This window comes from Chrysochloris asiatica, unplaced genomic scaffold (genome assembly GCF_000296735.1).
Source record: "Chrysochloris asiatica unplaced genomic scaffold, ChrAsi1.0 scaffold00393, whole genome shotgun sequence".
NCBI classification, from domain to species: Eukaryota; Metazoa; Chordata; class Mammalia; order Afrosoricida; family Chrysochloridae; genus Chrysochloris; species Chrysochloris asiatica.
In genome coordinates, this window is record NW_006408911.1 from 1,509,778 (window position 1) to 1,533,850 (window position 24,073).

At 41.6% G+C, this 24,073-nt stretch overlaps 1 protein-coding gene across 1 annotated transcript in view; it reads left to right on the plus strand.

The window, feature by feature from the left end:
- LSM3 (LSM3 homolog, U6 small nuclear RNA associated (S. cerevisiae)) overlaps positions 1-5,120 on the plus strand; it is a 25,767-nt gene extending 20,647 nt beyond the window's left edge. The window contains exon 4 of the mRNA XM_006876594.1: positions 4,844-5,120. Coding sequence (XP_006876656.1) covers positions 4,844-4,924 — 81 coding nt within the window. The 3' untranslated portion in view covers positions 4,925-5,120. The remainder of the gene's footprint in view (positions 1-4,843) is intronic.
- Positions 5,121-24,073: the final 18,953 nt, after the last annotated feature.

Here is a 24,073-nt window from a genome sequence, read left to right on the forward strand (position 1 = left end):
TTGGTAGAATTCACCAGTGAAGCCATCTGGGCCTGGGCTTCTTTTTGTTGGGAGTTTTTTGATGACCTGATCAAGTTCTTCTTTTTTTATGGGTCTGTTAAGGTTTTTACTTCACTCTGTGTAAGTTTAGGTAGGTCGTGTTTTTCTAAAAATGTATCCATCTCTTCTAAATTTTCGAATTTGTTGGAGTATAACTCTTCATACTATCTGTTATTATCCTTTTGATTTCCTGCGGTTCCATTGTGACATCGCCCATGTGGTTTCTAATGTGTGTTATTTGTGTCTTCTCCCTCTTTTCTTTTGTTAGGTTTGCCAGATGAATATGTAAAGACCAATTGTATTAGTAACCATGGTTGTGGGGGAGGGGCATTCTCTGGGAAGTCAACAACAAAACAGAACAAAAAGATATAGCTACTGGTACAACCAAATATCATGAAATTAAGTTTAGGGTGATGGTATTATGAGATAATCCATTCAGTTGGCCTAATACAGTTTCTCAAGTTTCTGTTCTAACTCCTAGTTATGGATAGTGTCTTGTTGTTGTTAGGTGCCGTCGAGTCGGTTCCGACCCACAGCGACCCTGTACAGGGTTTCCGAGGCTGTAAATCTTTATGGGAGCAGAAAGCCTCATCTTTCTCCCACGGAGCGGCTGGTAGTTTCGAACTACTGCCCTTGCGGTTCGCAGCCCAATTCGTAACCACTACGCTAAACTTGTGAGTGGCCATGCCAGTATTACTAGGAATGCCCTCACCATCAGTGATGTGCATGTGAACTGGGAGAAGTGTGAATGCTAAAATATTGTTAGAAACTCACAACATTCCTGAATGTGCTGTGACCCTTGGATTGCCCCCCTGCTTGTACTGTTAGAGGAGATTGCGGTTCTTATGTAGAACCTGGGACAGTTGAGCCAGAGAGGTTCCTGCACCCACCCATTCACTGAGCAGCCTCAGAGAACTCGAGCCCTGTGTCTACTGGAAAGCTCCCACTAGGCAGCATTCCTGACAGTGCCTGGCTGACTTGTGATTTCGCTCTGCCAGGCTGAGTACACTGGTGCCAGCATGGCTGCTGAGCTGTGGGAGTCAAGTTGCCATAAAGACAGGAGTCAGTGATGCAGACAGAATCCGCACCCCTACCCCAAAGGAAGCAGCTAAGACATCTAGCTCAGATGAGTTACAGTTCTCTGTCAGGTTCACATGTGGTCATTAGTGAAGCAGAGAACTGTAAAATTAAAAAGATGAATTCTTTCCCCTCCCACATGTAGCAGAGCAGCGTCACGATTTGTTGTTGTTAGGTGCCATCAAGTCGGTACCGACCCATAGCGACTTTATGCACAGCAGAATGAAACACTGCCAGGTCCTGGGCCAACCTCACTGCTGTTGCCACGCTTGAGTTCATGGATGCTGCTACGTGGTCATCTCATTAGGGGTCTTCCTCTTTTTCTCTGACCTTCCACCTTACCAAACATGATATCCTTCTCCAGCGACTGGTCCCTCCTGACAGTACGTCTGAAGTATGAGAGACGAAGTTTGGCCATCCTGGCCTCCAAGGAGCACTCTGGCTACACTTCTTCCAACACAGATCTGTTGGTTCTTTTGGTAGCCCATGGCACTTTCAATATTCTTCTCTAACACCATAACTCAAATGCATCAATTCTTCTACAGTCGTCCTCATTTACTGTCCAGCTTTTGCATGCATATGAGGTTATTGAAAATACCATGGCTTGGATCAGGCGTACCGTAGTCCTCAAGCTTACATCTTTGCTCTTCAACACGTTAAAAAGGTCTTGTGCAGCAGATTTGCCTCATGCAATATGTCGTTTGATCTCTTGACTGCTGTTTCTGTGAGTGTTGATAGTTGATCCAAGAATGAAGTCCTTGACAACTTCAATCTTTTCTCCATTGATAAGAATGTTGTTTATTGGTCCAGTGGTGAGGATTTTTGTTTTCTTGACATTGAGATGCAATCCATACCGAAGGCTGTGGTTGTTTATCTTTATCAGTAAATATTTTAAGTCCTCTTCACTTTCAGTAAGCAAGGCTGTATCATCTGCATATCGCAGGTTGTTAATGAGTCTTTCTGCTATCCTGATGCCACGTGTTTCTTCATAGAACCCCAGCTTCTCGGATGATTTGCTCAGCATACAGGTTGAATAAGTATAGTGAAAGAATACAACTCTGTTGCTCACCTTTCTTAATTTTCAAACCATTCAGTGTTCCCGTGTTCTGTTCGAACAACAGCCTCTTGGTCCAGGTCCAGGGTAGCCACCATAAAAACTCCCTTTCAGAACAGGAAAGAAGACAGGAAAGCTGTCACTGCTGTCCAGTTGGCTGTGACTCGTAGCAACTACACAACAGAATGACACATTGCCCATTGTTGTAGCTACTTTGTCAAATCTTGTCTTTGAAGGTTTCCCTCATTTTCACTGACCATATACAGAACAGGTTCTTTTCTAGCAGCTGGTCTTCACTGACAATTATATCCAAAGTAAGCAAGACAGACTCCTCTCCATCCTCACTTCTAAGAAGCACTCTTCCTCCAAGATGGATTTATTCATTCTGGAAGACCATGATATTTTCAGTATTGTTTGCCAACACAATTCAAATATATCAGTTCTTCATGACCCTTCCTTCTCTGTTGTCCAGTTTTCACATACATGCATCTTGTTGTTAAGTGCTGTTGACTCACAGCGACCCTGTAGAGGGTTTCCAAGGAGCTGCCAACCTTGCAGTTAGCAATCCAGTGTTTTATTTTACAGCACCATACCAGGATTCCTTTGGCAGCTGCAAAGAGTCAGAGACTTGGTTGGATACCTTAGTTATATTTGCTCTTTAGAACTTGAAAGGTTTTTGGCAGCAGATTTTCATATTGTGATTCATCATTTGATTTTTTTTCATCAATACTTTCATGGCATTCATCCAAATAGAATGAAATCCTTCAAGTCCTTGTTGCTCATTGCTGACATGTTACAAAGTAGAAGTGAGCTGCTTAGGGACTTTCTTGCCTATACTCTGAACTAGGAGCAGCTCACCAGGCCTATTTTTTCTGCGATATCACAGTGGGTTCGAACCGTCAACTTTTGGATTAGCAGTTGAGTGCGAACTGTGTGTGCCACCTTGTCTTCCTGTCCAATAACAAATACCAAGGGAAAAAGCTGACGTCTTCCTCCCTGATAGTAAAAGAAATTCTTGGGTGAAATCCTGAAGTTCCTCTCTGAGAGAAACTCCTTTTTGTACACTGTTCTCTGTGGACTCTGCTTTTTCTTTCTGGGAGAAACTTCCTTATGTATATTCTGTTTCTTGGACACATCTAAAAGTGGGCATTGACGAAAGGGTTGCCAGTTACGATGCCAAACCAAAACCATACCCAGAATACAATTAGTCAGTAAACACTTAGCAGTATTTGGGACATACACCGCAATATTTGATGTTTATGTAGAATTTTTAATCGAGCTTCTGTATTTTTACAGCTAAATCTGGCATCCATTATTAAGAGCTGTGGCGTTTTCACAGCAACTCTCCTTGCTAATGCAAGACAATTGGAATAATTACAGGCTTTTTTTCTTTGACTAGTCAAAGACCTAGGTTTCTTTGGCAGTGTAGTTTCTTAAAAAAACAGAACTTCATAGGTGTCAGTCATTTTTATGAACTTGTAAGCGCTGGACATCTAACTGGAAGGTCGTCAGTTCAAACCTGCCAGTCGCTCCTGGGAAACCCTACATAGGGTCACTATGAGTCAGAACTGACTCCACAGCACGTAACAACTTCAGTCAAGTTTCTTGCGAGACATAGTTTGTAGGACTCAATTATTTCCTTAGTTTCTCACCTCTAGCTCTCCCTCAGGTTCTTGGTGGCTGTCTTGAGGTCATTTACTCCAGTAAGTTTGGGTGGGAAAGCGACATCGACATCATTAATCTGCACACCCCATCCTCATCCCAGCTCACCCAGCTTATCTGGTGATCTAGAAATGGAGCTTTCACCCTGTGAAATGCTTCCAATCTCCCTATTTCTTTTCATCTCTGTTTGTAAACCAGCTAGTTCTTCCCTGAGCTCAGCTCTTTCTAGTCCTGCCTTGCGAACTGCATTAGGTTTAATCTACTGACATTTGCCTTTTCCCAGCCTCTCCTCTCAGAGTTGTAGGTTTGGGAGTCTCTTGGGCTAGATCATTTCATGCATAACAGGGTTTCAAACACTCAAAGCTTGTTGTAACTGTTTCTTTAATTACCTGATGCCTGACCCATAAGCTAATGCCACAAAAATCTGTGTTCTACATATGTGACTGCGGAAGCTCATATATAATGGCTTAGCAGAGTAGAAGTGTATTTCCTGATCACATAATCCTTAAAGTGTTCTGTGGGATTTTAAGTCATACTAGCTTTTTTCCAGGTGATCAGTCAGAGACCCAGGCTGCCATCCCCTGGCTTCTCACCACTGTCTGAATCCATTCAGCAGGAGCAGGGGGTGGGGAATGACCACAGAAGGGCTCATGGTATGCTTAAAGGTAAGCCTGAGTCACTCTAGTCACTTCCCATTGGGTATAACTAAATTGCATGGCTACTATATCTAATTGCAAGGAAGTCTAGCTGTGTTGTAGGCCCAGGAAACAATGGAAAATGCATTTTGGTGACAGCACCAATCTCTGCCACAATTAGTGATAGCCAGGAAAAGTAAGCAATGAATACATTGGTTTTAGGTGCTACATAAGATAAGTAATTGGGTTTTTGAATCAGTACTTTGTGTGTGTGATGATGAACCCATGTTTGTTTTTAATTTATTTAACAAAAAAATGTTTTTTGTATAAATACACAGATTTGCTTAAATGTGTTCTGTTGTTTTTTCTCTTCCAGTCAACAAAACGGAACATTCCGATGCTCTTTGTTCGGGGAGATGGTGTTGTGTTGGTTGCCCCTCCACTGAGAGTTGGCTGAAACATTGAATGCGTCCTGTGTGGAAATGAAGAGACTTTATACAACTGCTTCTTTAAGACAGAATATATTCAAAAGAGAAACTTGTGTAAAATTAGATATTCAGAAATGACCAAGGATTCTTCCACTCTTGAAATGAGTTGATTTGCAAGCTCATAGGCTAAGTGACAGTTTTATTTTTCTCCAGCCCTTCCAATAAGTGTAATCACAAAATAAAGAACTGTTTTTGCAAATAATTTCAGATTTTTTCCTCTAAATTAAATTGGATATTTTTCCTGTTCTGCTTTTTTAAAATGCAGTTGTGAATTAAAGTAAGCACATTCATTCAGTACATATTTACTCTGAGGGTCCAGGATGAATGTTAAGAACTATGTTTTTTGTCATTTGGCTTCTTAAATCTGCAAAACTCCTGGGGAGGGAATCATTTGAACCCACAATTACCGGACAGCGAGATCAGGGATGCATATCAGACGCCTTATGAGCACATGACATAGATCCAAATGGGCAGACAGACGTGGGCAAGTGTGCTGACATGTCACTGTAAACATTAACATTTGTTGTTAGGTGTTATCAAGTGACCATATACACAACAGAACAAAACACTGCCCAGTCCTGTACCAATCTCACAGTCGTTGCTACGTTTGAGCCCATTGCTGCTGCCACTGTGCCAATCTTATCTCATTGGGGGTCTTCCTCTTTTTCTCCAGCCCTCCACTTTACTAAAGGTCCAAGTATGAGAGACAGTCTGTCCATCCTGTCTTCCAAGGAACATTCTGGCTGTACTTCCAACACAGATTTGTTTGTTCTTTTGGTAGTCCGTAGTACCTTTAGTATTCTCCAACACCACAACTCAAATACATCAATTCTTTTGTGGTTGTCTTCATTCACTGTCCAGCTTTCGCCTGCATATTAGGTTATTGAAAATACCACGGCTTGGATCAGGCGCACCTTAGTCCTCAAGCTGACATCTTTGCTCTTTAAGACTTCAAAGAGGTCTTGTGCAGCAGAATTAACATTTGTAGTAAGAGACAAAGGACAATTTCTGTCACGATTTAATTCTAAGGTCAGGCTTCAGTGGTTGTATACCTTTGTGGTATAGTTTGATCACATCAGCCAGCACTGCACTTAATTTTATGACAAACCAGTTTTCTACTTTTCTTTCTTATATTTCAGCAGCATCACAGACCATTAATAAAAAATGGTCAAGACAGCGTATTTAAATGGTACCAAAAAACAATGTGGCTAAAGCAAAATTATTTTTATTTCTAGCTTCAGTCAGCCAACAGTTAATGCCTGAAAAGTACAGGGAAAGGATATAAATGACAAGGCTTCAAAATTTTTGTGGAAAAAAGGAATTAAAAGATAAAGATATTTTTTCATGAACTTTAAAAAAAAAATTTTACTGTGAATTAAGTGATAGTTTACATGGGAGGACATCAGCTTTACACTCATCCCATCATATTTTGTTTCATTGCAATGATTACAATCCCCTCCATGCATCATCATTCAATAGTATTTGCTTCTATTCCCTCAGGGTTTTTTTTTTTTTTAGATGTACATAAAAACACTTAGGAATACATAATCATTTAAATAACCAAAGGGCACATTCTGCCAGCCTGCCTCTTGACTGCCAGCACACAGCCTTTCTCTTTGCATAAGTCTAGATTCCTCAGCTGCTCTATCTCTCCATGCCATCTCCATGAACTTTTTAGAACCCCTTCGTGTGTGTTACAATCTTTAAAACTATTAAGAGAGGGCATAGACCCTGATGTCCTCCAGTAAGGTAGACCATTTTGAGATGTAGAAAATCTGATTTGTGGATGGCTTACTGGTAAATATGCTGGGTGTGTCTTTGATCAAGCATTGATATTTTTAAGCCATGTGCAAAAAAAATGCTTTTAGTAGATATGACTTAAGAGTTTTTATTTTATTATATCTGTCATTGATATATGCTCTGGTAGCGTAGTGGTTACGAATCAGGCTGCTAACCTCAAGGTCGGCAATTCAAAACTACCACCTGTTCCATGGGAGAAAGATGAGGCTTTCTGTTCCCATAAAGATTTACAGCCTCGGAAACTCTGTGCAGGGTCACTATGAGTCAAAACCAACTCCACGGTGCTTAACAACATCTGTCATTGAAGTTAATGTAGAAGGGAAAAAAACAGGTGGATGACCTGACATGGCTTTTTCTTAGGTGAGGAGAGAGAGGCACCCACCCTTACCTTCTGCTACCTACTTTGCCTAAGGGTTTGTTCACTGTTGAAAAAAAAGGGATTTTTGATCCTGGTAGTAGCAAGTGCCTTCTTGGGCTCACGTTTTCTGAGCAGAACCTTTGTGTAAATGATACTGATGGATATAAACACAACAGTTAATCATTGTCAATTTGTTGAACAGAGTACATCAGGCAGAGATATTTTGTATACATAGCCCTATCTAACCTCACAAGCTGGGTTATATGACAAAAAACGTGGCATCAGGATTGGAGGAAGACTCATTAACAACCTGAAATATGCAGATGATACAACCTTGCTTGATGAAAGTGAAGAGGACTTAAAATATTTACTGATGAAGGTCAAAGAGCACAGCCTTCGGTATGGATTGCATCTCAATGTAAAGAAAATAAAAATTGTCACCACTGGACCAATAACATTCTCATCAACAGAGAAAAGATGGAAGTTGTCAAAGACTTCATTCTTCTTGGATCAACCATCAACACTCATGGAAGTAGCAGTCAAGAACTCAAAGGACATATGCATTAGGTAAATCTGCCACACAAAACCTTTTTAAAGTGTTGAAGAGCAATGATGTCAGCTTGAAGACTAAGGTGCTCCTGACCCAAGCCACAGTATTTTCAATAACCTTATATGCATGTGAAAGCTGAACAGTGAATAAGGAAGACCGTAGAAGATGCCTTTGAGTTATGGAATTGGAAGAGAATATTGAAAGTGCCATGGGCTGCCAAAAGAACCAACAGATGTGTTGGAAGAAGTGCAGCCAGAGTGCTCCTTGGAGGCTAGGATGGCCAAACTTTGTCTCTTATACTTCGGACATATTGTCAGGAAGCATCAGTCACTGCAGAGATGTCATGTTTAGTAAGGTGGAGGGTCAGAGAAAAAGAGGAAGACCCCTAGTGAGATGGATTGGCAAAGAGGCAGCATCAATGGGCTCAAGCATGGCAACAATTGTGAGGTTAGCTCAGGACTGGGCAGTGTTTCTCTCTGTTATGCATAGGGTCGCTATGAGTCAGTACCGACTCAATGCCACCTAGCAGCAACAGCAACCCTGACTGACTTCCAGGGCACTACAAGAAACTGAAGTTCAAAGAGCTTAAGTCTGTTGTCCCTGACTACTCAGCTCTTTTGACAACAGGATTTGAATTCACCTGAACTAATGAGTGTGTGGAATGCTGCAATGCAGAGACCCTGGCTCTAGGATAGTGTACTGGCCCCTGATGCCACCACATCAGCTCTGTTCTGCTGTACTCCAGCACTGAGTTCTTCTAAGTAGTTTCTGATCTCCACACTTGATTTTCTTAATACTTGTTTAACTGTGTTCTTGGTCATCTTTCTCCTAGAAGTGATAAACTGAACTAGAACTATTTGCTTTGAGGACTAGTTTACACACAGGTTTCTAAAACCTATTAACTCAAGGCTTACCTCACCAAGGGGAAGGGAGTGGGTGGGACTTAACCACTTAACCTCGTAGTTGCTAGGATACAGGGAGAGGGACAATAAAAGATTGAAGAAAGAACAACCATCTCTGCTTTACCAGACAGGGAGAGGAGGCAGTATGAGTTTTGTAAGTACTCTGAAGCTCAGGCTACTCAGTCCTGCATTGGTCAGCTCAAACAGGGTCCTGCAACAGTCCTCCAAATGGAGGTTTTCTCTCTAGATTGGGGTTTTCAGGGTGCTGTGGTTTGAGGAACTAATCAGTCAGAAGACACCCACCACCCCCAGGTGCCATGACTTGGATTTGAGGCAGCAGTGTTACAAGCTTCAGCCAGCTGGCCAGCCCATGGTCATTGTGGTTGGGATCTGATGATTTCCACAACATGGTGTCACAACTCAAGGAATGCCTCTCAGGCAGATGCCAGCCCTTTAAGATGAAATCCACAAAACCAGATTATCTCAAGTTACACTAAAATGAACAATTTTCAAATAGTGGTTTTTGAAGATCTGCCTAAAACTAGAGATCTCATCTCTGGACACTAAAAGGGAGAAACAGGTTTCACATGTCCTTTCACATATCCTCTGAAGCAGAACACTTAGATGTTGCCCACATTGCTTTTAGCCCAATACCAGGAGATACTGAGTTTCATTGTGCACTTGCCAGCTGTGAACAGTACTCACCTACGCTGGACATGGAAAGTACCTGAAAACCCCAGGAGTCTGTGGCTGGATCAAGAGCTTCAGTTGATACTCGGTGTTATGCAACTCTGCTGAAGTATGTTGGTTTTACTCTTGGGCAAGCTCATCCTTGTAACAGATCCAGGCTTACAACCTATCAGCCTACCAACTGTTGTTATGTTTTGTTGGGTGCTGTCTGAATCATAGCAACTCTATACACAACAGAACAAAGCCCTGCCTGCCCTGGGCCATCCTCACAATTGCTATGTTCAAGCCCATTATTGCGATCACTGTATCAATCCATCTCGTTGAGGAAGTCTTCCTCTTTTTGGCTGAACCTTTGCTTTAACAAACATGATGTCCTTTTCCAGTGACTGAGCCCTCCTGACAGCATGTCCAAAATGCAAGAGATGAAGACTTCAGCTTCACTTCTAAGGAGCACTTCTCACTGTACTTCTTTCAACATAACATTTGTTTGTTCTACTGGCAGTCTGTGATATTCTTCACCAACACCACAATTCAGATGCATCTATCATTCTACCGTCTTCCTTAATCATTGTCCAACTTTTACAAATACTATGGCTTGGGCCAGGAGCACCTTAGTCCTCTAAATGACATCTTTCGCAGCAGGTTTGCCTAGTGTGATGCATTCTTTGATTTCTTAACTGACGCTCCCATAAACTTTGATTGTGAATCTTAGCAAAATGAAGTCTTTGAAAACTTCAATCTTTTGCCCCATTTATCATGATGTTATTTATTGGTCCAGCGTTGAGATTCTTGTTTTCTTTATATTGAGGTGCAATCCGTATTGAAGCCTATGGTCTAATCTTCATTAATAAGTATTTCAACTTTTCTTAGCTTCCAACAAGCAAGGTTGTATCATCTACATATAGCAGAGTCTTCCTCCAATCCTGATGGCACGTTCTTCATAAAACCAAGCTTCCCAGATATTTGTTCAGCATACAGATTGATGAATACAACCCTGGTACTTAACCTTTTCTGATTTTAAACCATTCAGTATCCCTATCCCCTTGTTCTGTTCTAACTACTGCCTCTTGGTCTATGTACAGATTCCTCATTAGCACACAATTCTGGAATGCCCATTCTTTGCAATGTTATAGTTTAAGATCTACACAGTCAAATGCCTTTGCAAAGTCAATAAACACAGGCATCGTTAGGAATTATGGTGTGGCACTGTAATATAAGCACTCGACCTTAAGGTCAGTTCAAACTCACCAGACCCTCCTCAGAAATCCTACATAGGGTTTCTATGAGTTGAAACTGACTATAGCACTTCACAACAAAACATCTTTATGATATTCTCTACTTTCAGCTTAGATACATATGTCCTATTTTGAATTCAGCTTAAATTTCTTGCAGCACCCTGTCAATGTTCTGCTGCAACAATTTTTTAATTAACTTCAGCAAAATTTTACTGGTGTGTGATAGTATTGATATTGTACGAAGATTTCCACATTCCATTAGATCAACTTTCTTTGGAATGGGCTCAAATATGGATCTCTTTCAATCAGTTGGCTAGGTAGCTGCCTTCCAAATTTCTTGCCATAGATGAGTGAGTGATTACAAATGGGGCTGAAAACCGTAAGGTCAGCAGTTTAAAACTACCAGCTGTTTCGTGGGAGAAAGATGAGGCTTTCTGCTCCCGTAAAGATTTATAGTCTCGGAAACCCTGTACAGGGTCGCTATGAGTTGGAACCGACTCCATGGCACATAACAACAACATAGTTTGTTGAAATATTCCGCTATGAGTTGGAATCAACTTGACACCATTTAACATAGCATAGTGTCTAATGTGTCAGCTCTGTTCTTGAGATGGTCTCTAAATTCAGGCAGAATATATTCATGGTCATATTTTGGCTATAGTGAACTTGTTTTAATTTTCTTCAGCTTCAGCCTGAACTTGCATATGAACAACTGATAGTCTGTTCCACAGTCTGCCCTGTCCACATTTTGGCTGAAGATAGTGAATTTTCTTCCATAACCTTTTCCCACAGATGTAGTCAGTTTTGATCCGTAAGTATTCTATCTGGTAAGGTCCACATGTATAGTCACCCATTTATATTATTGAATAACAGTATTTGCAATGAATAAATCATTGAGGGATCAAAATTCTGTCACACAATCTCCAACATTGTTTCTATCACTGTTGTTAAGTGCCATTAAGTCAGTTCCAACACATAGCAACCCTACATAGGGTTTCTAAGGAGCAGCTGATGAGCTTGAACAGCTAACCTTGTGGTTTAAACTGACTTTTATAGTCCAGCGCATTAACCTGCAGTGCCACACCAGGACACCCTTCTGTCACTAAGGCCATATTTTACAACTATGGATTCTTCCTCTTTGTTTCCAACTTCTGCATCCTAATCACCAGTAATTATCAATGCATCTTCATTGCATGTTTGATCAATTTCACATTGAAGAAGTTTTTAGAATTCTTCAATTTCATTATCATTGTCTTTCGTGCATAAATTTGAATAATAGTGAAGCCATGTGGAACCATGTCTAACTTCCCCTGGCTTCACAAGACAGAAAGAGAATCAAACTCAAAATCAGGTCAATTCCTATGAAGTAGAGGTCAGACATGCCTCCACCTTACAACCTTCTTTATTCTAACAACAACCATCCCTCCACAGCACTCTCTGCTTCGCATCTCAGTTCATCAATCCATTGGCTACATAGAACTCATAACAATACTTACAATTATGGGGTTTATTAGGGAAGTGGACAGGGTACAGTACAGGATCAAAAAAACTCAGCAGGACACAGCAGTTCTTTAGTCAGGAATGGACTCTTGTCTGCCATACTGTAGGCACACCACATTCTTGTCTTCAGCTTCACAGCCATGTGGCCCCTTGACCTGTGCCCTGCATGGGCAAGTGTTACAAAGCTCTTAGTCTGTGAATCCCCAAAGGGCACTTTCTGCAAGTCAGCCTCCTGCCTGCAGGCACTCTGTTTTACTTGGTCCATAGACTGAAAGCCCTCAGCTACTCTGTCTCTCCAGGTCATCCCTTTTGCCACCAACTCTTCTGTTGCCACTTTTCTAGGTAGTGATCTCACACTCCATTCATGCTCTTTCTTGGTAATCCTGGGATCATCTTCCTGCTTCTCAGATGACTCCTTTTAAACCCAGCTGGATGACAAAACTAACCAATCTCAGCTTTGGAGCCTTATATACCTTTTTCCATGGTCCCACCCAATCATTTGGTGGGAATTAAGTCATTGGATAGAAAAGTCATATCAAGTAAGTTCAAGGTACCCTATTTGTATTAATTACTTTCTTTGTAGACCTGTGGATATTCTATCACAGACAGCATTCAGGATCTTGAAATGCTCTTTTTGATGTTGAATATGATGCCATTCCTCTTCAATTAAGTGTCCCTGGCACAGTAACCCATAGGATTGTCCAATACAAAATGGCCAATACTTGTCCAATTCAGCTCACTAATGCCTAGGATATTGATCTTTATGCATTCCATTTAATTTTTGAGAACTTCCAATTTTTCTATATTCATTCTTGATACATTTCACATTCTAATTATTAATGGATGTTTGCAACTGTTCCTTCTCATTTTGAGTTGTACCCAGTCAGCAAATAAAGGTTCCAAAAGCTTTGCTTCGTGCCTGTCATTAAAGTCAGCTCTACTTTGAGGAGAAAGCTCTTCCTCAGCAGTATTCTGAGTGCCTTCTAACCTGAGGTGCTCATTGTCAGGCACTATATCAGACAATGTCCTGGTGCTATTCATAAGGTTTTCAGTGGGTTTCTCTCTCCTTCCTAGTGTTATTCAGAAGTGGTTTGCCTCTCCTTCCTAGTCTTATTCTGGAAGCTCCAATGAAACCTGTCCACTTTGAATGATCCTGTTGGTATTTAAAATACCTATGGCATAGCTTCCAGCAATATAGTACACACAAGCCAACATAGTATGACAAACTGGCAGATGACTGGTGGCTTCCAACTCTAGTAGGTCTTATTCTCCTACATTAGTTCATGTTCCTATCTATGAGCTAGTTATAGCCATGAGAATGCAGTACTCTGATGGACGAGGCCTGAGTCACATGCTTGTTGTTGGCACTCAGAGAAAGTTTATCCCCACTCGAACCATCTAGTTTAAGACTCTAAAATGGTGGTTATCGGAAGTCAACTAGAGGGAAAGGGGGATAGAGGCTGCAATCAAAGAAGGCCTGTTATTCAAAGATAAGTTTAGTCTCTACAGGAAAATAAATCACATTTATTATTAAAAATAAATCTATTATTAATAACACGCTTATTTCCTGAAAAACACCTCATGGTGGAGTTACTGATTTACAGTTATTGCTTTGGAGCCTAGTAAGAGGTCTTGGACACCCTGAGGAAAAATCACTATGGGTGGAAAAATCAATAGGGTCAGTCAAAAAAAAACTAGTTTTTTGACTGACCCTAGTGGTAGCTGTAGCCCTTTCAGGGGATCTCTGAGGGGCCTGGAACATGGGATGTTAGGTTAAAATATGTATTGGGTTTCTTGGGGCTTTGGGAAGGGTAGAATACTTGAGTCAGTTGAAGAGCACTGAGCCCCACTAGACATATTGCTGCTCATTAACAAAGACCATATCCACAACTCCCTGGTACAGGATCTGGCCAAGAGGTTATCCTCAGCAAATTGCTGAATTAATGAATAAACAGCAAGAAAACCAATTAAAATAGTACTTTGTGGTCAGCACAGTGGAAGGATGAGACAGGTGATACTTTAAAAGAAGGTGAACTTTGCATATTGTTCTCCAGATACTTTGTGGTATTTTCCCATAACTGTACACTGCTGCATACTTTGGGGGGACAGGGGAGGGAAAAGCTTTGTTGTTAGACTTATCTGCTGGAGACACAAGTTCAAATTCTAGCCATTGCCCACCAAGCACAACCACTATCTGTCTGACAGTGGAAGCTTGTGTGTTGCCATTATGTTGAACAGATTTCACTGGAGCTTCCAGACTGAGGTGGAGTAGTAAGTAATTCTTGTTTATCTACTTTTAATAAATCAGCCATTGGAAACCCTATGGATCACAATAGTCCAACCCCAATGTACATGGAGTTCCCATGAGTTCAGGATCAACTTTATGGAAGCTAGCAACCCAACAACCTACTGTTATCTGAAGAGAAGTTTATATCAAGGAAATGACTCACAACTGTATAGTACCAAGTCCCCAGCAGAAAAGAGAGTAAACTTTTCCTGTGCATCCATTATATCGGGAGCAGGCCACACCCCCAAGCAAATATCCTTTCTTTTGATTAGCTGTTCACAGCCAATCATCATAGTGTTAACTATGCCTACTCATAGCCAATTATTTAAAGATGTTAATGATGTCTGCATTAGAACTCATCATGGGAATAACCACATCTCAACTGCTAAATCACTGGGCATCCTGGCCCAGTCAAATTGACACAAAACCTTAACTATCATAGTTCATCCTTTGTCAACTTGGCACCTATATACCATATACTTAATGTCTAAATAGAGAAAATTGAAGTCAGACTTGTACCTAACATGATATAACTAAAATGTGTACAACAAAAACCACACTTGCCCCATTTACATTTTACATTTCACAGACGAACTAAACAAAAATATTTGATGCACACATACAAAACAAACTAAAAAACCTTATATTCATTCAAATGTTCAAAGGCACATTCTGCAAGCCAGCCTCTTGCCCATAGGCACACACTGCTGCTCTGTCTCTTCATGCCACTGCCTCTGCTACTTTCTCTGATGTTGCCGCCTTTTTAGGCAGAGATCTCACACTCCATGCATCTTCTTCCTTCTGATGGTCCTGGAATTATCTGTTCATTTTTCTAAGATGGTGTCTTTTAAACCTAGCTAAATGGCAAAACTAATGAATCCCAGCCTTAGAGTTTATAGTTTTGACAACCATATTAATCCTTCTAACTCACAACAGAATCATAAAATCACATCAGCATCTTCCCCACTACCTTTCACCAGACCCATCTGCAAAAGAAGAAAACAATGCAATGGGGATTCTCCCTTGTCCCCCTCATTCTGAAACTAAGCACAGCCATGACAGCTTGTAAGCCAGCCACTTCATGCCTTTATATCTACAATTTTTGATGGTCCATTTAAAAATTGTCCATCCCCATCAATACAGTACTCTAAGAAGACAAGCATGCTCCTTGATATGAAGAATCTTCCATTCAAGTTGGAATGTTGAGCAACTGCATCCAAAAGGAAAAGTTCAGTCCATCAAATTGTAGCAATTTATACTTATTTACAGTATCAAACATCTTTTTCTTCATCTAGTTGGATTCTGATTGGTTCAGCCCTAGCCATGTCAAATGGATACCAGCTACAAGTTTGGGAGATCACATACACCTGCCTGCACTTCAGACCATCTGGCCCCTTCACTCTCTCAGCCCTAGCACACTCAGGGGCTAGGTCAATACCCATGGGCACAGAAGTTCACACAACTCTCTAAACTTCAGACCAGCCAGTCTTTCCTCTTCTCTCTTTTATCTCAAGGTCAGCGGGTGCTAATGGAGCATGTCCAAACAGTACATCTCCTCATTGTTGTTTTCCCCACTCCCACACAAGTGGACACAAGTAGCCACCAGATATTGTATAGACTGCTCTCCAGCTTCTTTTAATTTTCATTCCTAGAAATGGGTTTTCTCTGATGAACACAGACTTTTCTGGCCTGATGCCTCCAAGACAAACAGTTTGAGTTAAACTCCAATAGTCAGTCTGCTTTTTATCTGAAGGTCTTCCTTATAGCCATGAATCTCCTGTTCTCCCAGCAATTCTGGGTCGTTCTACATGTATTTCCAAATGCAAATGCACAAACTGTCAAGGTTCTGGGTGGGGCTCAGGACTCCACCTAAGACCCTATACTCTACAAAGGCTTAACAAGAAGCCTATTTTTTTTTTCTGGATAAATTCTAACTCACCTTTTAGCAAATCCAATCAATTATAGGCTGAAGGGGCTTACAAGCCCTCTGTAATCATAATTCCCAATGTTCATATGCATTACACATGTATGTCGATTTTGCAATACTAGGCAGGGAAAAAGGAGCTCTAGTAGTGTAGTGGTTACAAGTTGGGCTGCTCACCTCAAGGTCAGCAGTTTGAAACTACCAGCTGTTCCATAGGAGAAAGATATGGCTTTCTGATCCCATAAAAATTTACAGCCTCAGAAACCCTATACAGGGCCACTATGAGTCAGAACCAATTCCACAGCACACAACTACCATCACCACCACCACCACCACCAGGCAGAAGAAACCAATAACCATAAGACAGTCAAATATATATACATTTTTAAAAAACATTCAAATTCAACCTTTTCTTCATGCTTGGACTAACACCATATGCATACGACCTTGGGTAGTGTGGATTGCAGGAGGCCCTGGCTCCCTACCAGCCATCTTGTTCAACCATCATGACAGCTGCTTTGGTGGTTGGTGGTTATGTGCCGTGGAATCAGTTCCGACTCATAGCAACCCTGTACAGAGTTTCCGAGGCTAAATCTTTAAGGGAGCAGAAAGCCTCATCTTTCTCCTGTGGAACAGCTGGTAGTTTCGAACTGCTGACCTTGAGGTTAGCAGCCCAATTCGTAACCACTACACTACCAGAGCTCCTTGACATCTGCATTAGGCAACTCCAAAAGCTGCTTTTCTCCCTTAGCCGAAGCATTTTTTCTCTTACATTCCTTTCAGTCACTGTTGTTGTTAAGTGCTGTCAAGTCAGTTCTCCCTAATAGAGACTCTGTATAGGGTTTCCTGGAGTCCTGGTGTGGCACTGTGGGTTAATGCATCAGACTGCAAAGTCATTTCAACTGCAAGTTTGGTGGTTCAAGCTCACCAGATGCTCCTCAGAAACCCTATACAGGATCACTATAAGTCAGAATCGACTCAACGGCACTTAACAACAACAACATAGGGTTTCCTAGGAGCGGCTGGTGAGCTTGAACTGCCAACCTTATGGTTCAAACTGACTTTGCAGTCCAGCGCATTAACCCACAGTGCCATACCAGGACTACTTTCAGTCATTACAAATCACAAAAATCAAAATAACCACTTAAAAATCAAAGTTCTACCTCCCATGCCCTGTTGTTCTTTCTCTCACAAAATCTCATGCTTCCATGAATCTAGAACAATTGTACTACATCTCACTGCTGATGCTAATCTCAAAAACCATGATGAGACCATGTCTCATCTCCTCTGGTTTCACAAGAGAGAAAGTGAACCAAACTCAAAATCAACCCAACACCGATTCCCATAAAGTGGAGGTTGGACATGCCTCACCCTATGGCCTTCTTTACCAGCGGAGGCAGAGTTATCAGTGCCTTTAAAATTAGTCAGTCGTGAGCACCAATTTAGAAAACTCATCTTTGTGATTTTGTTTCTCTAGAACCCCACTCTTGGGGTACCACATGTTTTAGACTGGGTTCTCTAGGAAAGCAAAACCAGTGAAACATATATGTATATTTATAAAGAGGAGTTTATATCAAGGAAATGGCTCAAAATTGTAGAGTCCCAAATCCCTAGTGATAAATAGCAAGCTTTCTCTGTGTGTCTATATATTGGGAGCAGGCCACAACCCCAAGGAAACATCAATTCAATTGATTGGCTGCTCATAGCCAATCATCATAGAGTTAGTTATGCCTGCTCATAGTCAATCATCATAATTAACTATGACTGTTTATATCTCACCATGGGGATAAACACATCTCACCTGCCAAACCACTGTTAATCCTGACCAAGTAAAGGTGACACAAAACTTTAACTATTACACCCTTTCCCCTCTACCTGAAAATGCCATTGTATGCCATCTGTGGGTACCTAAACAGTTAATAATTTACATGAAAAACTAACACCAAGGAATGAGGAAGATGAGACCAAGTATTTTAAATTTCCTTGAGGTTCATTGCCCAATTTTAATAGACCAGAACATGTAGATTCTTATTTTCTTGGCTGCTTCTAGAAGCTTCCTGGGTGTGGAATCAGCATGCCTTGCTGCAGTTGCTAATATTGATTACTCCTGAGGAATTATTTTCTTGGTGTTCATCCCAACCACCTATACTGTTAAAGAGATCTGGACTCTGGAGTTGCCAGGACCCTACACTTGCCCTTAATTCTGTTGGGAAAATGGCCAGCAAAGATCTAGCAATGTGATGAAGTCAAGTAAACCTGCCTTCAAAGCCCAGCTGTGCCATGTGCCAGCTGGGCATACTACTGGTGCCCTAAGGTCAGTTTCCTTAACTGAAACGAGTTAATTCCCAAGCAGTTGTGAGGACTGAATACATTCTACATAGGAAGTTAGGACAGCACTTGGAATGTTACTGACATCACGGATACCAGGTTTGTAAGTCACAGAGGTGAAGGCAGTGTTGGAAAACAAATACAGTTTGCTGAAGCCACTCCATGTTATTCCAACCTTCCCCCCTCTTCTTCCCCATGGACGTTTCAGGAGAATCATGAATTTGTAATAATTAAACTCATTTCATTAAAAATGATTGTCAAATGTCTACATGCCAAGCTCTGACAATACTGGATTGAACAAGACAAACTAAGTGCCATGAGGGACGTGAAGGAGGTAAGATGATGAGGCATGGACTCATTAAGGGACTCAGGGAAGGTTTGGCCATGATAGTAACATCTGAATGGACATCTGTCTGAACAGCTGGTTGGAGCAGGCCGTGTGGGGATCTAACAAAACAGAACAAGTATAGCTGCAATAACAGTTTTATCTGGTCAAGGGTTAGCAAGGCAAATAGGCTGGAGGGGACTGAGTAGGGTAGGGGTTTGGGACTGGCAATAGGAATGCCCTCAAAGATCCAAGGGTAATTCTGCACCTTTGATTTACAGATGTGGAGGAAAAGGCCAAGAGAAAGAGAGTCTTGCCTAAGGCCACGGCAAGTCCAGTTCTAATACCTACCTTCGGGCAACTGTGAGGCACAACGCCCATGGGTGCTGTGCACATGACTGCAGTGCCTGTAGCTGCACAATCTGTGGTTCCTGCAGCTGCCGATCCCTTGCATCTGATTGCATGATCATTTCTCACCCTCTTTGACCTTTTGGAAGGAAGTAGTCTTCCTTTTGAATAATAGCTGCCCTTTGGACTCCACTCCACTCACAGCCATTGATTCAATTTTGACTCATAGGGACCCTGTGGTGGTGGTTCCAATTGGTTCCAAGTCAGCGACCCTGTGTAGGGTTTCCGAGGTTATAAATCTTTGTGGGAGTAGAAAGCTTCATCTTTCTCCTGCGGAGAAACTGGCAGATTCCCACTGCTGACTTTGCAGTTAGTAACCCAGCTCACAATCCTCTATGGTACCAGGGATCCTTAGGTACCCTGTATGCCAGGGCAAAACTGAAGATTTCTGAGAGTATAAATCTTTATGGAAACAGAGCCTCATCTTTCTCCTGCGGAGTGGCTATGGGTTTGTCCCACCTAACTTGCAGTTAGCAGTCTAACGCTTCACCCACTGTGCCACAACAGCTTGGATAGAGCACAGAGTTGGAAATCAAACACTCAAGAATCAGCTCTACCATCCACATGGGTGAACTTTGGCAGGCCTCTATCTTTTCTGTGTCTCAAAGGAAAGGAGATGTCAGGGATTGAATTTTATCCCTATAGGGCTTGCTACTAAGGAGCTGTGGTAGCGTAGTGGTTACGAATTGGGCTGCGAACTGCAAGGTTAGCAGTTTGAAACTACCAGTGCTCCACGGGAGAAAGATGAGGCTTTCTGCTCCCGTGAAGATTTACAGCCTCGGAAACCCTGTTCAGGGTCGCTATGGGTCGGAACCAACTCGACAGCACTTAACAACAACAACAGGGCTTGCTACTAATCCAGTTGAAAGAACACACATAAATATGCTTTCTTAATTTTCCACACCAGCTGGTGCTGTACTCTTTGCTTTTCAACTGCTTCGCTTTGGTTTGCGGTCAACCGTTGCTGTTGTTGTTACATGCTGTCAAGTTGATCCCAATCCACAGTGACCCCGTATAGGGATTCCAAGGAGTGCTGGTGAGTTTGAACTGCCGACCGTACTGACCTTGTGGTTGAGCACTTATTTTACAGAGCCACATATCCTCATATTAATTTCCTTAAATCCAGCTTGTGGAGCTTGGCCCTGTAATATCTGCTGCTCCTAGGAGCAAAGTAGGAAAGAAAACACAAGTTGCTACTTAGGCCCTAGGGACCACGTTGTTGGGTAAAATGCCCTTTGAATTGTACCCACATCCTGCTGACCTAACATTGTGTTCCAGGCAAGGTTTTTGTCAACATTCTGTGTCCTGTGTGTGTAACTGAATGGGTGACCAGATTCCACCACTGTGGGACAGATCCTTTTCTCTGCTCATGGTCTCCATGCCCTTATCTGGGCAATGTCCTTTTGGCTTGAGCACTGTTGGGAGAGAGGACTGGGATCACTGTTAATGATTAAAAGAACCCACATTTGGAGTTCTTGATAAACTGTTGGTTCCAGTATATGAAAGCTCACGTGTATGTGTGTTCCATAAACAATACTAATGTGGAGTCTTAGAAGCCTTGAATATAAATCACAACACGCCACTTAGTAGCTGAATAAGACTTGCCTTCCTTTATTCTCAATTTCCTCCTCTATTTTATGGGAATAACAGCAGTGTCCACCTCATGAAGAAGGCCTGAAGAGTAAATAATATCCAAGAAAGGTTCTAGCTCAGGGCTTAATGTAGAGGTTGCTGTTGTGAAGTGCCATTGAGTCAGTTCCAACCCATAGCAACCCTGTATAGGGTTTTCGAGGAGCAGCTGGTGAGTTTGAACACACATCCTTGCAGTTCAAACGACTTTGCAGTCTGGCTTATTAACCCACAGTGCCACACCAGGACTCCATGTAGAGTTGTTGTGGTTAAGTGCCGTTGAGTCGGTTCCGACCCATAGCGACCCTGAAGAGGGTTTCCGAGGCTGTAAATCTTTACGGGAGAAGAAAGCCTCATCTTTCTCCCACGGAGCAGCTGGTAGTTTCGAACTGCTGACCTTGCAGTTCACAGCCCGATTCGTAACCACTAAGCTACCAGAGCTCCTCCACGTAGAGTAGGAGCTCAATATATTTGTGTTTCCCTTAATTAAGCCAACGTCTCAACATTCCTACTTCCTATCATCTCCTAACTTAACTTTCAGGCCTCTGTAGTTGGTCTGTGTTAAGAAGAAACTACTCATAAATAATCTGTCTTTATAACAAGGATCAAAGCTGTCTTTTATAAATGCACAGTTTCTGCTTTGCTGAGTATACTATTACAACATTAAAACACATTCTCACTAATCTTTTCTTCTTGTATTGTTGCTCCTTTATGACTTTTCTAGGTTAAGTACTGTTAGAAACTAGGTTAGGTAACAGCTAGTTCTGAGCAGGTTTTAAATCAGATTGGGAGGAAGGTTATAGAGAGAGAGTTTCTCCTTTGCAAAGTACCCTACCCTTCTCCCCATTTGGCGATCAGCAATGCTTTTCTCGGATCAACTTAAGGGTGCAAGAGAAATAAGTGGAGGCAGCTCAGAGAGCAAGGTCACCCAACAACATCACGAGGTGATGACATCACTGGCAGCTTCTGCCTAGGAATAACCTAGGGCTCAAATAACCAAGGGAAAGGGCAAGTCAACTTTATGGCAAGTTGACAGATCTGTGAGCAGGAGTTCATCAAACATCACGGCCTTGGGAATGTTGCTAAAAATTACCCAGGTCCACATGTACCTCTATTCACTTTGCCCTTGTCTGCTTTCTGCCCTGTCAGGTTCAAAACAACAGAATATTACCAGTGGTCCCCCACCCCATTTCCTGGAAGAAAGGTTACCAACTGCCAGAATCAAAGTACATTGTGGATAGTGTCACAAGAATCCTAACCATCCAAGCACACTTATTTTGTGCAGTGCCCTTTGTGTGATACAACAGATAAGCAAAATCTCAAAATTATTACTTTATTGGAATTGGCATTGTAGCAAGGCCTCTACTGATTTCTCTTTCCAGACCAGCTGCATTTCTATACAACTAAAATTGGTTGCCCTCCCCAACTATATCCCCTTCTAAGTTCATAGTTTGATACATTAAGTTGTCTTAAAGCACAACATTCCTGGTTGTCTTTGCCAATTATTAGTGACATCCCCTATCCACTAAATCTTCCACCTTTTGTATGCCTATATATACTTTGCAAGGGTTTCAAAGTTTTGGAAAATAGTCCTGAGCAAAAATCCATGGACAATGTTTTATATGAGGAGCACTTGGAGAAGGCTGGGAAAGAAGTGGCTTTATCTGTCACAAACCAAGCTCCTTTGGGTAGAAAAGAAACTGAACTGGCAAGAAGGGAACTGGCATTGAAACTGTTGGGTGAAAATCATGGCTAAGGAATTCCAATCATATCCCCCCTGGTCAAAGCTCTCCAGTGGCTCTTGAGTAATGTCCACACTCCTTCCCATTCTCACACCCTCTAGGCCCTGCCAACCTCTTTACCCTCGCTTCCTTCCACCCAGCCATACTAGCCTCCTTACTGTTCCTTGAAATTGCTGAATTAATTCTCACTGAGACCTTGGCAATTGGCTTTAACACTTCCAAGAGTCATCGTTTCAAATATGCTTAGCAATAGAACAAACCACTTACAGAGCCCATAAAATTCTCAATTCTTAGGCCACATCCTATACTAATTATATAATAATCTCTGGGTTGGATTTAGGGATCCATATTTTTCTTTTAAAAAATAAAAAGTCCAGGATATCCAATGTGTGACTAATTTGAGAGCTAATGTCCTAGATCAGTGGTTCTCAAAGTGTGGCCCTAGATCAGCAAGAGCATATCCTGGGAACTTGTTAGAAATGCAGATTTTCAGTCCCTCCTGGCTTCAAACTTTACTGAATCAGAAACTTGAAGGAGTCAGGAATATGTGCTATAAGGAACCTTCCAAGGGGATGTAACATATGCCAAAATTTGAGAAGCACTGTCAAGATGTGTCACTGGGATGAACAACATACGCATTACCTGGAATTTTGTTAGCAATGCAGAAGCTATGATACTGTCCAAACCTATGGAATCAGCATCGACACTTTAACAACGTACTTGTTGATTCATATGCACATTAAAATTTAAGAAGTTTCCTAGCTCTTTACCAGGGAGGCCCCAGAAGCAATAACAAAATGGTAGTAAGGTGTAGGTATAGCTGGCATCCAGATCTTGGATTCTAAATAGCTTTCAACGCCAAAAGAACCAGGACTTAATGAGAAAAAAAACTGTCTGGAAGGCTAAGGCAAGCGCAAGTACAAGATGAGCCTGAACATGTTGTACTTGAAAACAAGGAATCTTTGATGAATGATGGGAACATGAGACAAAAACCCAGGAGTCACTTTGGCCAAATCTGAGTCTAATCTGGTAGCTGCTGTAGCTGCTATTGTGTGCCATCTAGTCAGTTCTGACTCATAGTGACCTTGTATAGAGTTTCCAAGGTTATACATTTTTATGGGAGCAGAAAGCATTCAATAAAAAATATCTGTGACTTTGTAGTGCAATTAAGAAATAAGTGCATATAGATAGATAGGAAAGAAAACTCTTCTTTTACAGTAGAATGCCAACTATAAGTATAAAAGGAATAATGAAGTAAGAAAATCATCAATGAATGCTAGAACTAAGTTTGAGACACAAAATATAGCCTAAAAGTATATACCACAAAATTACTTATTAACTACAAAGAAGAAAATAGTAACTTTTTGGGATAAACCCGACAGAGACGACTTTAGGCAAAGTTTGTTGTTGTTGTTAGGTGCCATCAAGTTGGTACCGACC